The 13,511-nt window shown below is 38.4% G+C and overlaps 1 protein-coding gene across 8 annotated transcripts in view; it reads right to left on the reverse strand.

Moving 5' to 3' along the window:
* RBFOX1 (RNA binding fox-1 homolog 1) overlaps positions 1–13,511 on the reverse strand; it is a 1,434,482-nt gene that overhangs the window by 98,944 nt on the left and 1,322,027 nt on the right. For all 8 annotated transcript variants that reach the window (XM_041748018.1, XM_041748022.1, XM_041748015.1 and 5 more), the window contains 3 exons: positions 13,031–13,123; positions 11,211–11,271; positions 1,418–1,471 (listed from right to left, as the gene is read on the reverse strand). In XM_041748018.1, coding sequence (XP_041603952.1) covers positions 1,418–1,471; positions 11,211–11,271; positions 13,031–13,123 — 208 coding nt within the window. The remainder of the gene's footprint in view (positions 1–1,417; positions 1,472–11,210; positions 11,272–13,030; positions 13,124–13,511) is intronic.

The following is a 13,511-nucleotide window of genomic DNA, read 5'->3' on the forward strand; positions in this document are numbered from 1 at the left end:
TAACCCATCTAATGCTAAAAGACACCTGTGAGTTTGTTACTACTATTATCTTCCATTTAACAGATGAAGATACTGAGGCACAGAGAGGTTAAGTAACTTGCCTAGAGTCACACAGCTGGCAAGTAGAGGGGCCAGGATTTGAACCTGGGCTGTCTGAGTATGGTGTCTACAATCCTCACTTTGCTAAATGTCCTCTCAGGAGGTGGGTTCCACCATATAATCACGGAAAGCCGTACAGCTAGCTAAGACTTTCCTCCCCCAGAAAAGTCAACACAGCTACTTCACAGTAAGAGAGTTGCTGGAATTGACCCAGGCTTGTGGTAGAAGTCACATGTGAAGAACAAACATAGCCTACCAAAAATCCAGAACCTAGCTGTCATATTGGGCCTTCCCAGATGAACCATTTTTTTCTTTGTCAAGCAGGTTACTATGCCCAAGGAGCCATCCAAGTGCCTTGTGTTGCTCCGTCGTACACTAGGGTTGATCCATGATGAGGAAGACAGATGGCATCCCAGGAGAGACCAAGCGAGATGGCATCCTTGGACTTACCGTGAAGAGGTCCCTAAATGAGTGGATCTAGGCCAACTGGTCACTTATTTCTTCTTATTAAAGAGCAAGGGCCCCATCAAAGAAAGAGTTCTTTTAAGCTCCCATGTGGCAAACCTACTAAAGTTCTAAGGTGCTAAAGGCAGCCTTGCTAACGAACAAGGGGCTAACAGCCAGAAGTAACAGGTCAACCAGAGCCAAAAGCTCCGCACTGCTGCTTCTGGGTTATCCTCTCCCAAACTGTGACATAGAGTTTTCTACACTGATTTCCTGATCAACCTGTAGTTGGCGGGTAGCAGGGAAGGGGCGAGGGGAGACACCTACCCTGGAAGGCAAAGCAGAGAGACATGGAATTGGTAAGGACAACTGAATAATGGAGAAAGACAGACCACTTTGTTTGTTTTTTTTTTCTATATAATCCTTCTCTTGGCACTTTCAACCCACTGCCACATTATTAGAATAAGTGAGCCAACTCTCTGCTTTGCCAAGAAAAAAAGAAAGGCAACCCTGAGTGGAGATGTATGGCTAAAAACCACACCCAGGCCTACTGAAATAAAATGGGCACGAACAGCTCTATGTTTATTCAATATGCCCTCAAACAAGTCTCAATGCTTTTCAGAGGCAAAATCAATGTAAAATGTTGTAAGGAGAAGTGGCTTCATGCGTACTCCACAGTGTAATGCACGGATCTGATTCCCCTTTATATATTTAAAGGGTTTTAAAGACTTTTGGTTTTGCTTAAAAAAAAAAGTCCTTCAGAACTTCTTAAGAGAGGGATTTACTTAGTTCAGATTACTTCATGAAAACTGTTCTTTACTGGCAGGCAAAACACATTCAGAACAAAGAAGTCATGCAAAGAGGAACCCTTTACCTGCATAGAATTCGGGGCTGTAGACCGCACCCACAACTGGATTCAATTTCCAGCCTTAAAACAAATACAAAAAGAAAAAAAAAAAAACATTATTACCACATTTGTTTCAACAACTCCTATCACGGCAAGTGAACCACAAATCAAATGGGTTGCTGTAATTTTTTATTTTATATTTAGAGGATATACAGTTTGGGAATGCATAAAAATGATTTGAAACCTATACCTGGAAAAATAGATTTATGCTTTTGATTTGCTGCCGACATAAGTTAATAGTATGGAAACTACTGACCGGCTACAGGTGAACTTTGGGAAAATGATGTGGTAATTAATTTTCTCCCATATCAATATTTTCTAGAACCACCATAATAATTTCAATTTTTGGTCTTCTTTCATGGATCACGGCTACATAATCCATCGTATGTCCCCCCCATGTTACGTTCACAAAAATTTGAAAGCTCATAAACAGAATTCTTTGCGGCAACATATTCTGATAATTGTCATTCTTAATTATGACCCAGAGAATTCTGAAGTGCTTTTTACATCCCAAAGAAAATGACATTTATCCACTAGAGATTAAGTATGGAATACATTTCAGTGCATTCAGGAACCATAAAAATTCTTAATCAATGCATGATATCTAAGGTAACTTTCAAACAACCTGTATAGAAGATTAACAGAATCCTGTAATTTTCCCAGTGTTATGGATGGAGCATTTTCTGTAAAATGAATCCTGGCCCCTTAGGAACTTTTACTCAAGAAAAAAGCATACAAGAATATTTGCAAATTGAGAAGCTGTGCACATTGCATAGCCATTGGGCATCATTTAAGGAACAACCTCCAAAGAATGGTCACGTTTTAGGGTTTGGTAATTATTTCCTGCTCTTGCTGGTAAATTTTTATGAAAACATCCATTCTTACAGAATTCCTTAAAGACAATGAAGGGCAGGCGTGTTGTCTTTTGTGGAAATCCTTGTGTCTTTGGGCTGAAGGTCAAACACCAGAGGTCCTTTCATATATGCTTCTGAGAAAAAGCAATGATAAAGGTTGGGATGCGAGAGAAGGTATTTCTGTTAAGGAGAGCTTTTCCCAGAAAGGAGAGGTATGATGTCCTATCATCTGACCTGAGTGATGCACCTGTAAGAACAGCCAAGAGGTGGCCACAATCTACAGATTCCCCTAAGGAAGACAGAGGCTCAATAGCTCAATAGATAGCACCATAGATGGACCAGAGAACTTTCTAAGAATTTTTTGTTTCTAAGAACTTTCATCCAACTTGAATGAGCTACCTAGTTTACAGCCCCCAGGATGGTCTTAGGATAGGATTTTTCAAAGTGCTATGCTTGCATCCCTGGGAGGCTTATTAATGGAAACATCTGGCCCCATATCACCAGAAAGAGACATAAAATTCTGAGATATGTTGTCCCAACAGTTTCTGACTGACACCTTCTTCTCTTACATTAACCATATCTTGTCATATAGGAATTTCTAAAGTGAGATGAAAATAAAAATTACCTGGCCTATTTCTGAAAATGTGTTTTATGAATGTGGAAAATGACTTCAGTTTGACCAACTAAAATTCTACTACTTCCTAAAAAAAAGAAAACACCCAATTTCTGGGGATCTGGGACTAATGTCCACATTTCAAGTCTTTGGAATCAAACAGAAAATAGAGCAAACTGGTTGAATATAAAGCTTCAGGATTATCTGGACATGTTTAATGTTCTCCCTCCATTGTCCTTCACAGAAATCTAGAGTTCATGAAAGAAGTATACAAGGACCCATATTAAATGAATAATTCAGGTATGAGTTTGTCATTCTTTTTCTTCATCTCTCTTCTCCCCATCTTACACCCTGCTCATGTCCCTATCTTCTACTGGTGGTGGAGACAGGATCTTTTTGTCACTATTGAAATTAGGTTTTATTTTTTGTATATGTCCTTATTAACTCCCTTAAGTACTTCCTTTTCCACACAGGACAGGGATACACCATTTGCTGAATGTGGACCCACTGATTAATTTTGATGGAACTCTCAAAGATTGTAAGTTATGCCAGTGGTCTTTCATTTTCTCAAAGAAACACATTTTTCAGATGTATCTAAGACTATGTTTAATCATGTTTTTCTTATCTGCCTATATTCTCATTTCCTTGAAGTCTTATCTATCTATCCATTGATCAATCTATTCATCTATCATATTTCTATCCTCTTTTTCTTTCATCTATTCATCTACCTATCTATCGATTGATCAGCTCTTGGCAAAATTTACCTGATGCTATTTAGACCTCCAGTGTTCCCAGGGCAGGCTACTTAATGCCATTATCTATCTATTCACCAACTACCTATCAGTTTATCATGTCTATTCATGGAAAACTTTCATTCAATATGTAAACAATACTCTCTCTCATTAAGAGATATGTGCTATCCCATGTCTGCCAGTATTAATTGAATAAGGTCATTGGTAAGGTCTCTTTTACAAGAAACCAGCTTGGGATCTGTGAGCAGCAAAATGAAATGTCATGGGAACATCATTGCAGATTTTGCCCTGCTCCCCGTCAGTGGTCCTTCCTCCTAAACAATGCTGCTTCCACTGTTGAGAAAACAGAGGACTTTCTGATCCACATTGTAGGCATGACAACACAACTTCTTATCCCTCTTCTTCCCTGCAGCCCGCTCCTCACCAACTCTCTCTACTTCAGCAAATGGCATCTCTCATCTGCTTGGTTCCTCAAAGCAAAATTCTTGATACGTAATTACTTGATTCTCCCTTTACCCTCATATGCCATGTACGATCCACCAGAAAATCCTATTGGTTAAACTTTGAAAAGACATTTCCATGCTCTCAACTTCCATTCCTCTCCATTAGCACCATCGCAGGCCAAGATACTTCTATTCCTCACCTGGAGGAGACCCTAGCAACAATGCCCAAACATGCTCCATCTCTTCCCATTCCTTCTCTTCTCCTTCCTCCCTTTACCCACTCTATTCCTAGTGGCCAAGCAAATTGTAAAAAAGTAGATCAGATATGTCATTCCACTACTCAAAATTCAATAGCTTCCTTCTGAACTTAGAAGAACACAAACTGTAACCTTGACCCACAACCTGCACAACCTAACCACTGTCCATTTATTTCATAGCATGGTTTCCTTCCCTCCAAACTACAGAGACATTATAATTTTAAATCTTTATAAAACCACCCAAGATCATTCTAGATCAATGTAGATCATTCTGGTTTATATCCACTGCTCTCTGTGCTTGGAGAACTCTCCCCAGCTTCTGGCAAAGTTGACCTGATATTATGAACGTCTCCAGTGTCTTCCCAGAGCAGAACACTCAATGCCACCTCCATCCCCTTGAGCTATACCCTCATTCAATTCCCTGTGTTGTTTTTTGCATAGCTCTTAACACTACCTGGGTTTATCTTTTTTTCTTCTTTTTTTCTTTCTTGTCCTTAATTGTTTTTATTACCATTCTCGTTCATTAAAATTAATGGTCAAGTGAACAGGACTGCTCTCCAATGTGAATTCCCAGCACCTAAAACTGCATTTGGCAAATAGTCAGTGCTCCATAAATATTTACTTAGTTTTGCTCTAAATGAACAGAAGGAATAGAGAGCTTTTTCTAATGGACTTATTCCCTTTTGGCTAGGATTCTATCTCCTTCCAACCTCCAATGACCTGCTTCTTGATATACATCTAATAAAGAAGGACCCTGTTAGGGGTGACTGTCTTCAAGGCAGAGGAAATAAGAATCCAGACCTTCAGAATCACCCCTGCTCAGACTTACAGAGCTCATGCAGGCTTATGTAAATGTATGCAAACCATATGCAAATAGCCTTATAGTCCCTGTGACTCCTTCCAGTAGTACCTGGAAGAGACCCTTGGGATAACCCTGCTGGAGACAGGAGACTGCACTGTCAGGAAGGTGGACCAAATGATCCCAGTTTTAAGTTCTCAGGAAGTCTGTGTACATCCTCAGGCCTTGCAAATTCAGAGATTTTGATCAAGGACATTAAATTGAACAATGAGGCTTACAACAAAAGAGAACAGCTGATAAAGCCCACTGCTCCCAGCCTCCCAGGGCCGCCCATACAACAAGGCGATGGAGCAGAGACCAATCAGACACAGGAGCTGTGTAGAGAGATTCCTCTGTGGCTGGGTCACTGGAGGCTGCATCCAAATTAGCCCTCCCCTCCTCAAATTTAGCTTCTCAATGGTCGTCTGCCAGCCTGTTGTAGAAAAATGCTGCCCAGGCTCGCCAGTGTTAACTATGGCTGTATTAGATGTTAAAAGGCAAGTCTGAATGTGCATACAAAAAACCTGCACATGTCTTCTCTAGGGCTTTGCTGGGTTGGATATTAAAGAAACACATTCAAGAAAGCACCCTTCAATACACCACAGGGGTTTCCAGAACTGCATACCAGTGCTTTCTAAAGACAGCTACTGAGGATGCCAGGGTCTTGGTAGTTGAAGTGGTGCATAAGGCAACGCCCAAAATGAAAAAACTAAGTGCACATTGTGTTTGGTTTGCCCGCTTTTTTTTTTTTGCAACATATATTCATGGCCAACATTCAGATTTCATTAAGATACAGGATTTCTGGTTTTCTTGAAAGTTCAGTAGAAATAGCCAACTTTAGATAAAGAATCCTATACACACCAATTTGCTGGAGGTGACCAGGGACAACTCCACCTAACCCCCAGTTAGCCACAGACACCCATGCTCCCTATTGCATGTCTGGCTTGGAGGCTGAATGTCAGCAGTCTTTTATTATTATCCTGTCCTGCTTTTTCTTCTAGTAGAGAAATATTTTGCTTTTCCTTTTATAAAAATGGAAGACAGTTAAAAAGGAATGTGAGTCTTTCAGACCCTCTCTGTTTGCTCATCTATTTTACCTGCCTAGGCTCTGTTAGCATCTGAATATTTGATCCTTAAATTAGTATGTCTATCAGGAAATTCAAGAAACACGATGACTACTTATTATTGAGATTATCACAGAATTAAATTTTTTAGGGCATTCTGTACCCCTGGCCCTATGCTGAGTACTTAACTTCATAAAAAGCACAAAGACACCTAGATAGTAGGTCCCATTATATCTCAGTTTCCACTTAAGAACACTGGTGTGTGGAGGGTTTAAACAACTCACCAGAATCCAGCAGCCAGTGAAAGGCAGAGCTGATACAAACTCTACTTTTCTCTCTATAACCTTTGATTTTTTTGGTTCAACTTTTATCCTTCCTAAGCTGAGGGAAAAAAAGATCCACATCCAACACCCATGCTTCTCCAACATCCAGGGAATCCCTGAGAATTTCGTTCTCAACTTGCTTTGTACTATAAACATTTGATCTGCAATGAGAAGAATGAGCCTCTGCTCTGGTCTGAGGGCTGCTATCTTCAGGAGAAATTAGCAGTATAGGAGTAGCCCAGTTCCCTCTTTGTGAAGCTCTCTGGTGGATAGTATTTGCAGACCCTGGTATGTCATTCTATAAATTTTCTCTTACACCCAAGTTCAAATGTCCTAGGAAATATAATGTTGTGATGATGGTATAGCAGAGTCTGCTTGCATTTAGGGTCCAGTCTTACTCATAACTGGAAACTCCGTGGCTGGTTAAGTTCTTGTTGGACATGTGTCTGCAGGAGTGCATGGATATGATGGTAGCACTGACAATGACATTTCACCATGTGAAGATGACCTCAAAATGTGATGACTCTAGGAAGGTATTATTTGCTGAAGTGTAAGTTGGTGGTTTGTGAGGATGAACCAGGCAGCTAATACATGAATCTCACTGATCACTCACTTTTCTCATTTTGATTTGATTCCATGGGTCTTGACTTATCTTCTCTTCCCCACCCCTAGGTTTACTGAGGTATAATTGACAACTAAAATTTGTACATATTTAAGGTATTTAACTTGTAGATTTGACATTACATATACACTGCAAGATCACACCACAATCAAGCTAATTTACATATTCATTGTCTCATGTAGTAAGTTCTTTCTTCCCCTTCCTTCCTTCCTTCCTTCCTACCTACCTTCCTTCCTTCCTTCCTTCCTTCCTTCCTTCCTTCCTTCCTTCCTTCTTTCCTTCCTTCCGTGATAATATCCCCTCTTAACATAGTCGCTTTTGTTAAGGATCTGAGAGGGCTCTATATCTTTTGTTGTATTGTAATTTATGGGAACGGTTATTTGTAGCAATGATATGACTTATGGATTGGAAAAGCTTTGAGCACTGCTTTTCTTTAAATACTAACAGCCTCCACAATGTCTTATATAGAATCCAGCTGCTTTATGTAATTAGGATTTGTATTTGTTTCTTAAGTCAGTTCTGCTGTGACTGTCCATCCATCCTTTGAGTCCCATACTCAGTCCATGTGACAGGATAAGCCCTTTGAGTGCCCCCTTTCAGGTACATGGATGAGCAACCCACATGACTTATTCCCAGAAACTAAGAACGCATGGCTACCCGGAATGTGATATGGGATGTTTATGCCACAAAAACAGGCATTCAGGGATGAAAATTCAATAATCTTTTCATATTGTGGTCAGTTGCCATTTGTGTGTGCAGTTCTATAAAGATGATGGAGGGGAAGTGATATTCTTGCATATACACAGGCATGACCACAAGGTTTGTTACTTCATAATAAAAGGGAAAGAGTTCACTAATGACTTTATCTCTATTAGCCTCAATTTTTGCCTCTTTAAAATAGGTATAAGTATGTCTTCTTTGTAGGACTTCATATGGGCCCAGTGCATTTAAAATGTTTAGCATAATGTCATACAGTCAGTGTTCCAGAAATGTTGGCTATTAATGAATTGTATCCCCAAATTCCACTGGGCTAGTTTTCAACTCCTCAGTAGCACACTGATCAATAGCTCTTTCTTTAAAATAAATATGCATCCACATGGCTTAAGAAATAATATTTGGCTTCCTTTGTTTCATTTTTTCACATAAACAGCACAACTCAGCACACACACACACACACACACACACACACACACACAGTTGCTGCTTCATTATTAAAGGAAATGCCCAATAGTCACGTTGATGTCATCACATATTAACTCTGGCAAGTTGCAGAGCTATCATTTTTACCAAGTAGAAAAGCTCCATGATACATAAATCAGAATTTGCTTCATTTCAGTACTGGGCATTAAAAGTCTGTTGTGGAAATTTTCTAAACTGTTTAAAGCCACATCTTGGGTTGTTGGAGCTGGAAAAATGGGTCAGCAGAATAAATAATTCTTCTGATTTTTGCAGTTGGAGCCCTAGTCTATTGAGAGTATATCTCTGTTTAATGGTGCTCCTTTTAAAAATAAGAACAGATTGATTTAGCCAAATTGGTAGTCATTGGCAGAAGAAAACATAAACAAAACCACTAAATGCTAATGCTATTGTTTATAACAACAATAACAAAAATTTCAATGTCAATCAGTATGGAAGGTAAGAATAAATCCATATATCCATTTCATCGATCACTATATAATCACTAAAAAGAATAAATAGAGCTTCCCTACGACCCAGCAACTGCACTGCTGGGGATTTACCCCAAAGATACAGATGCAGTGAAACACTGGAACACCTGCACCTCAATGTTTATAGCAGCAATTGTCTGCAGTAGCCAAACCGTGGAAGGAGCCTTGGTGTCCATCGAAAGATGAATGGATAGAGAAGATGTGGTATATGTACACAATGGAATATTACTCAGCCATTAGGAATGACGAATACCCACCATTTGCTTCAACGTGGATGGACCTGGAGGGTATTATGCTGAGTGAAATAAGTTAATTGGAGAAGGACAAACATTATATGGTCTCACTCACTTGGGGAATATAAAAAATAGTGAAAGGGGATAAAGGGGACAGGAGAGAAAATGAGTGAAAATATCAGTGAGGGTGACAGAACATAAGAGACTCCTAACTCTGGGAAATGAACAAGGGGTAGTGGAAAGGGAGGTGGGAGGGGATTGGGGTGACTGGGTGACAGGCACTGAGGGGGGCACTTGATGGGATGAGCACTGGGTGATATGCTATATGTTGGCAAATTGAACACCAATAAAAAAAATAAAAAAATAAAAAATAAAAGAATGAATTTGGTTTGTATGTATTAACATTGAAAGAACTCCATATTGACTTATAAAAGTCAATTAAAAATGATGTGCACACCATGATATCATTTATATAAAAAGCATATAAACAATACCCTGAATACTATATAAATATACTTATTATATTTTTATTTTTTATATTTTTATTATATGTATATGCATAAAATTTTTTATTATATGTATATGCATAAAAATGCAAAGTACAGACAATAATCTATAATGGTGGTGTCTTCTGAGGGGAAGGTAGGATACCAGGCTGGCAGTGGCATTATGAAAAATATATTTAATCTTTCACATGTAATTAAAATATTAAAAATGGAAAATTTCATATATTTTCCTTTATCACAGTAATAACATTATATTATTTTTTAAAATCTACAAAACAAAGGAAAAAATACCTTCCAGTTTTACAGTTCAACTCAACTATTAGCATTTTGATGTAATGCCTTTCGTTATTTAGTTGAAATCATGCTATACTTCTTCATTATAAAATTTTTCATTCATTAGGGGGGCCTTGCATAGTTCTCATCTTGCTCATTTTAATGAGCACAATATTCCACTAAGTATATATACTTTAACATATGAATTATATTCTTCTTAGCTTTTTGGTACAATTACATATGTGATTAGCATATCAGCAGCTTCCACATCCCCTCAACCCCCATATATCTTAAGAGAGAAGCATTCTGACAAGGATTAAAGAATCAAGATGGTCAAATGCCTTCAACTCTTGTTATATGTGTGAATTCTTATTGTGAGGCGTTTTGAGACAGCTTCTTGGTTAGGAAGAGCAGAGATGCACTGTCCTGAATGGGTCTGCAGTACGCACAACGTCTCATCAAGCTCGAAACAGCACTGGGCAACCCAGAGGAAAGCAAATACTGGACTCATTGTATGGAGCTCATCAGGAAGCCCCCTCTAAGCCACTTCAAAATCCTAACAGCTCCAGAGAAGACTCAATGCCAGAACCAAATTCTCCAGTCCCTCTTCCAGAATATGGATCAACAAGGAGGTTGGTGGTGGAAGAAAAAGGGATACTAACAAAACCTCCATCCTCCCTCAACTTACTATTCTAACAGCAAATTAAATGACCAAGTCATCCCTGAATAATTACTGTATCTCATCCCAAATGGGAGTTACTCTAGAAAGATTAGAGGAAGAGCATGTACACTGTACCTGAAAACTAAATTTGCCTCTATTGTGAAAATTATCTTTTGAAAACATTATTATTGGGCAGCCCCAGGAGCTTAGCGGTTTAGTGCTGCCTTCAGCCCAGGGCATGATCCTGGAGACCCGGGATCGAGTCCCACATCAGACTCCCTGCATGGAGCCTGCTTCTCCCTCTGCCTGTCTCTCTCTCTCTTTGTGTGTGTGTGTGTGTGTGTGTGTGTGTGTGTCTAATAAATAAATAAAATCTATCAAAAATTATTGAAGTCTAGTTGGCATACAGCGCTATATTTTAGCCATATGACACAGTGATTTGATAACTCTGTCCATTACTTAGTGCTCCCCACAATCAGTGTAGCCATTGAAAAATGTCCTATTGCTTCAGGTGGTTCACTGTAGCAGGTCAGCAGCAAATACATAGTAGTCACACTGAGACTAAGAAGGCTTGCTGAAACATATTCTGTGGTTAAATTACTTAACAGATTCAGAGGTAGGGATGCTTTCTTGAAAAGGCCAATCTCTACTTACCATTTGTATAAGGGTTGACAGTCTTTTTATTTGTCATTACACGTGCTGTGGCATTATTTACCTATGTACATAGAAAACTCAAATGAGCACATATGCCAGGGCCAGCCCACAGTTCAATTAGTTGCATGCATTATGACTGTGATTACTTATTAAAAAAAAAACTAAAATGCATTTTAATTTATAAAAGGCAGTAGGTGCATAACAAAATCATACATTTTTATAATTACATTTACTTCATGACCATTTTAACTTACAAATCATTTCAATAAAGCAATGTCATATCATTTAAAAGTTTAATAAGGAGACAGTAAAAGCAAATTAAAAGGAACTGCATAATTGAAGATTTAAAAGCATGCGTGTACTCCATGGTAACACAGAAACAATAAATATTTTTAAACAAAATAAAATTCATATGAAGGAACATGCAGTGGAGTAGAAGAGGGGAGAGACAAGGTACAAGGGAACATAAATGTCAAAAAAAAAAAAAGGAGGGACAAACAAGATTTAGCCGTGTGCAACACTTTAGGAGGGAAGGACCATCAGAAAAGCAACATCTAGCATTCAACACTTGGAACAAGAGCCTTTACATCGCAAGAATTAACAAGATCATTCAAGCTTTAAAGTCACAGCTAACAAAAGGATAAAAGAGAGGGTGCATTGTTTAACACAATATGGAGTTAACAATCTGAGTAAGATGTGCACTGTCATATCTCAATCCAGTCATTGCCTCCCAGGCTCGCTTAGAACGTACACTCAATTACAGGCGTACCGGTACCCAAAAAAATAGAGCATCAAGAAAACTTAATACGACAAGTCAAAAAAATCCACGTGGTATATATATGTATATAGATAATCAGCACTAAATACGTGAAGCGGCAGATGGACTTCACCACTTACCATTCACCACCATCGCCAGCATGGGTTTGTATACAGTTACCATGGTTACTGAGAGTTTGGTGAGGGGCCTAAGCGTTATCGTCGAGGGGGGAAAACGAAAGGCAAAATATGCAACATCTTACTCCAAAGACTAAAGCATTTTTAACTGGTATTTTTTTTTTTAAGTTTTAACAAATATAACCCTGTGGCCATGTTGAGGGAGATCCAGTGGTAGAAAGAATAGATTCTAAGTCTTGAAATTTTAGCATTTATTTATTTATTTATTTATTTATTTATTTATCCAGTGAAGAGTGGCCAGATATTGAACAGGAAATCCTGTTTGGTTATTCACTTTATTATCAAAAGAGTGCAAAGATCAAACTGGCTTCTTAAACAAACCAAAAACCAAAAAAAAAAAAAAAAAAAAAAAAAGAAAGGTTCCATGACAAAGACCTCTCAGTTTTTTTTTTTTTTTTTTTAAACAATCATTCCTCCGAATGCTACTGCTTTCACAATTTGGCTCAATTTGGACACCACTGTGGATCCCTCGTCAACCCTGCAGTGGAAAGAAAAAGAAAAGGAAAAAAAAAAAACTGCCTTGTATTTTGTTTTGTTTTGCATACTATCTCGACTGTTTGGAATCTACTGCACCCATTGATGACAAAACACAGAAAATTTTTTAAAAAAAGTTCAGAGTCACCTTTCTTTTGTCTCACTTTTGCCATTCACCTTTCATCGGTAATAAGAATAACACAATAAAGTAAAATTTAAAAAAAAAAGTAAGGCCAGTTTTCCTTTTTATATATAAATATATAGAGATATATATAAACAATGAGAAGGGAGTAGGATCACATACAAGACACAATGATGCATCTGGAACAACGAATGAGCGTGAAGCAGACATTGATAAAGAAGATGTAAAGGAAAATATTTTGGACATGCACCTCGATTTTACGGCCCTCTACCACGGTGCCGTGTAATTTCTCCCTCGCCCTGTCCGCATCGGCACTATTTTCGAAAGTTACGAAACCAAATCCCTGCATGCAGGAGGGAGAAGGGAAAACAACATGCAGATTATTATTCCAGTCAACGACCACTGCGTAACGTTCTCTCGCTTTAATTTCTAGGTCTTGTCCTGGCTTCAGTTCTGTAACATGCAAATTAGAGAAATTATAAGAATACGAAGATGTGCAATAAGTAAGCGACAAATGTGAACGAGATTGTTTTTTTTTCTGTCACCAGTTAGCTGTAACCCCTGAAGATTATTCAAAGAATGATACCAAAAAAATACCTTTCTAAATGTCACTACAGAAGAAAATAAGTCTAACGGAAAGAAAAGGAGATCAAAATAAATTTACAGTGTCTTCACAGAGAAGAAAACGAAATAACGAGGAAAAAAAAAGGGAACCACTTTCTTGACATGCA

Source organism: Vulpes lagopus, chromosome 3 (genome assembly GCF_018345385.1).
Source record: "Vulpes lagopus strain Blue_001 chromosome 3, ASM1834538v1, whole genome shotgun sequence".
NCBI classification, from domain to species: domain Eukaryota; kingdom Metazoa; phylum Chordata; class Mammalia; order Carnivora; family Canidae; genus Vulpes; species Vulpes lagopus.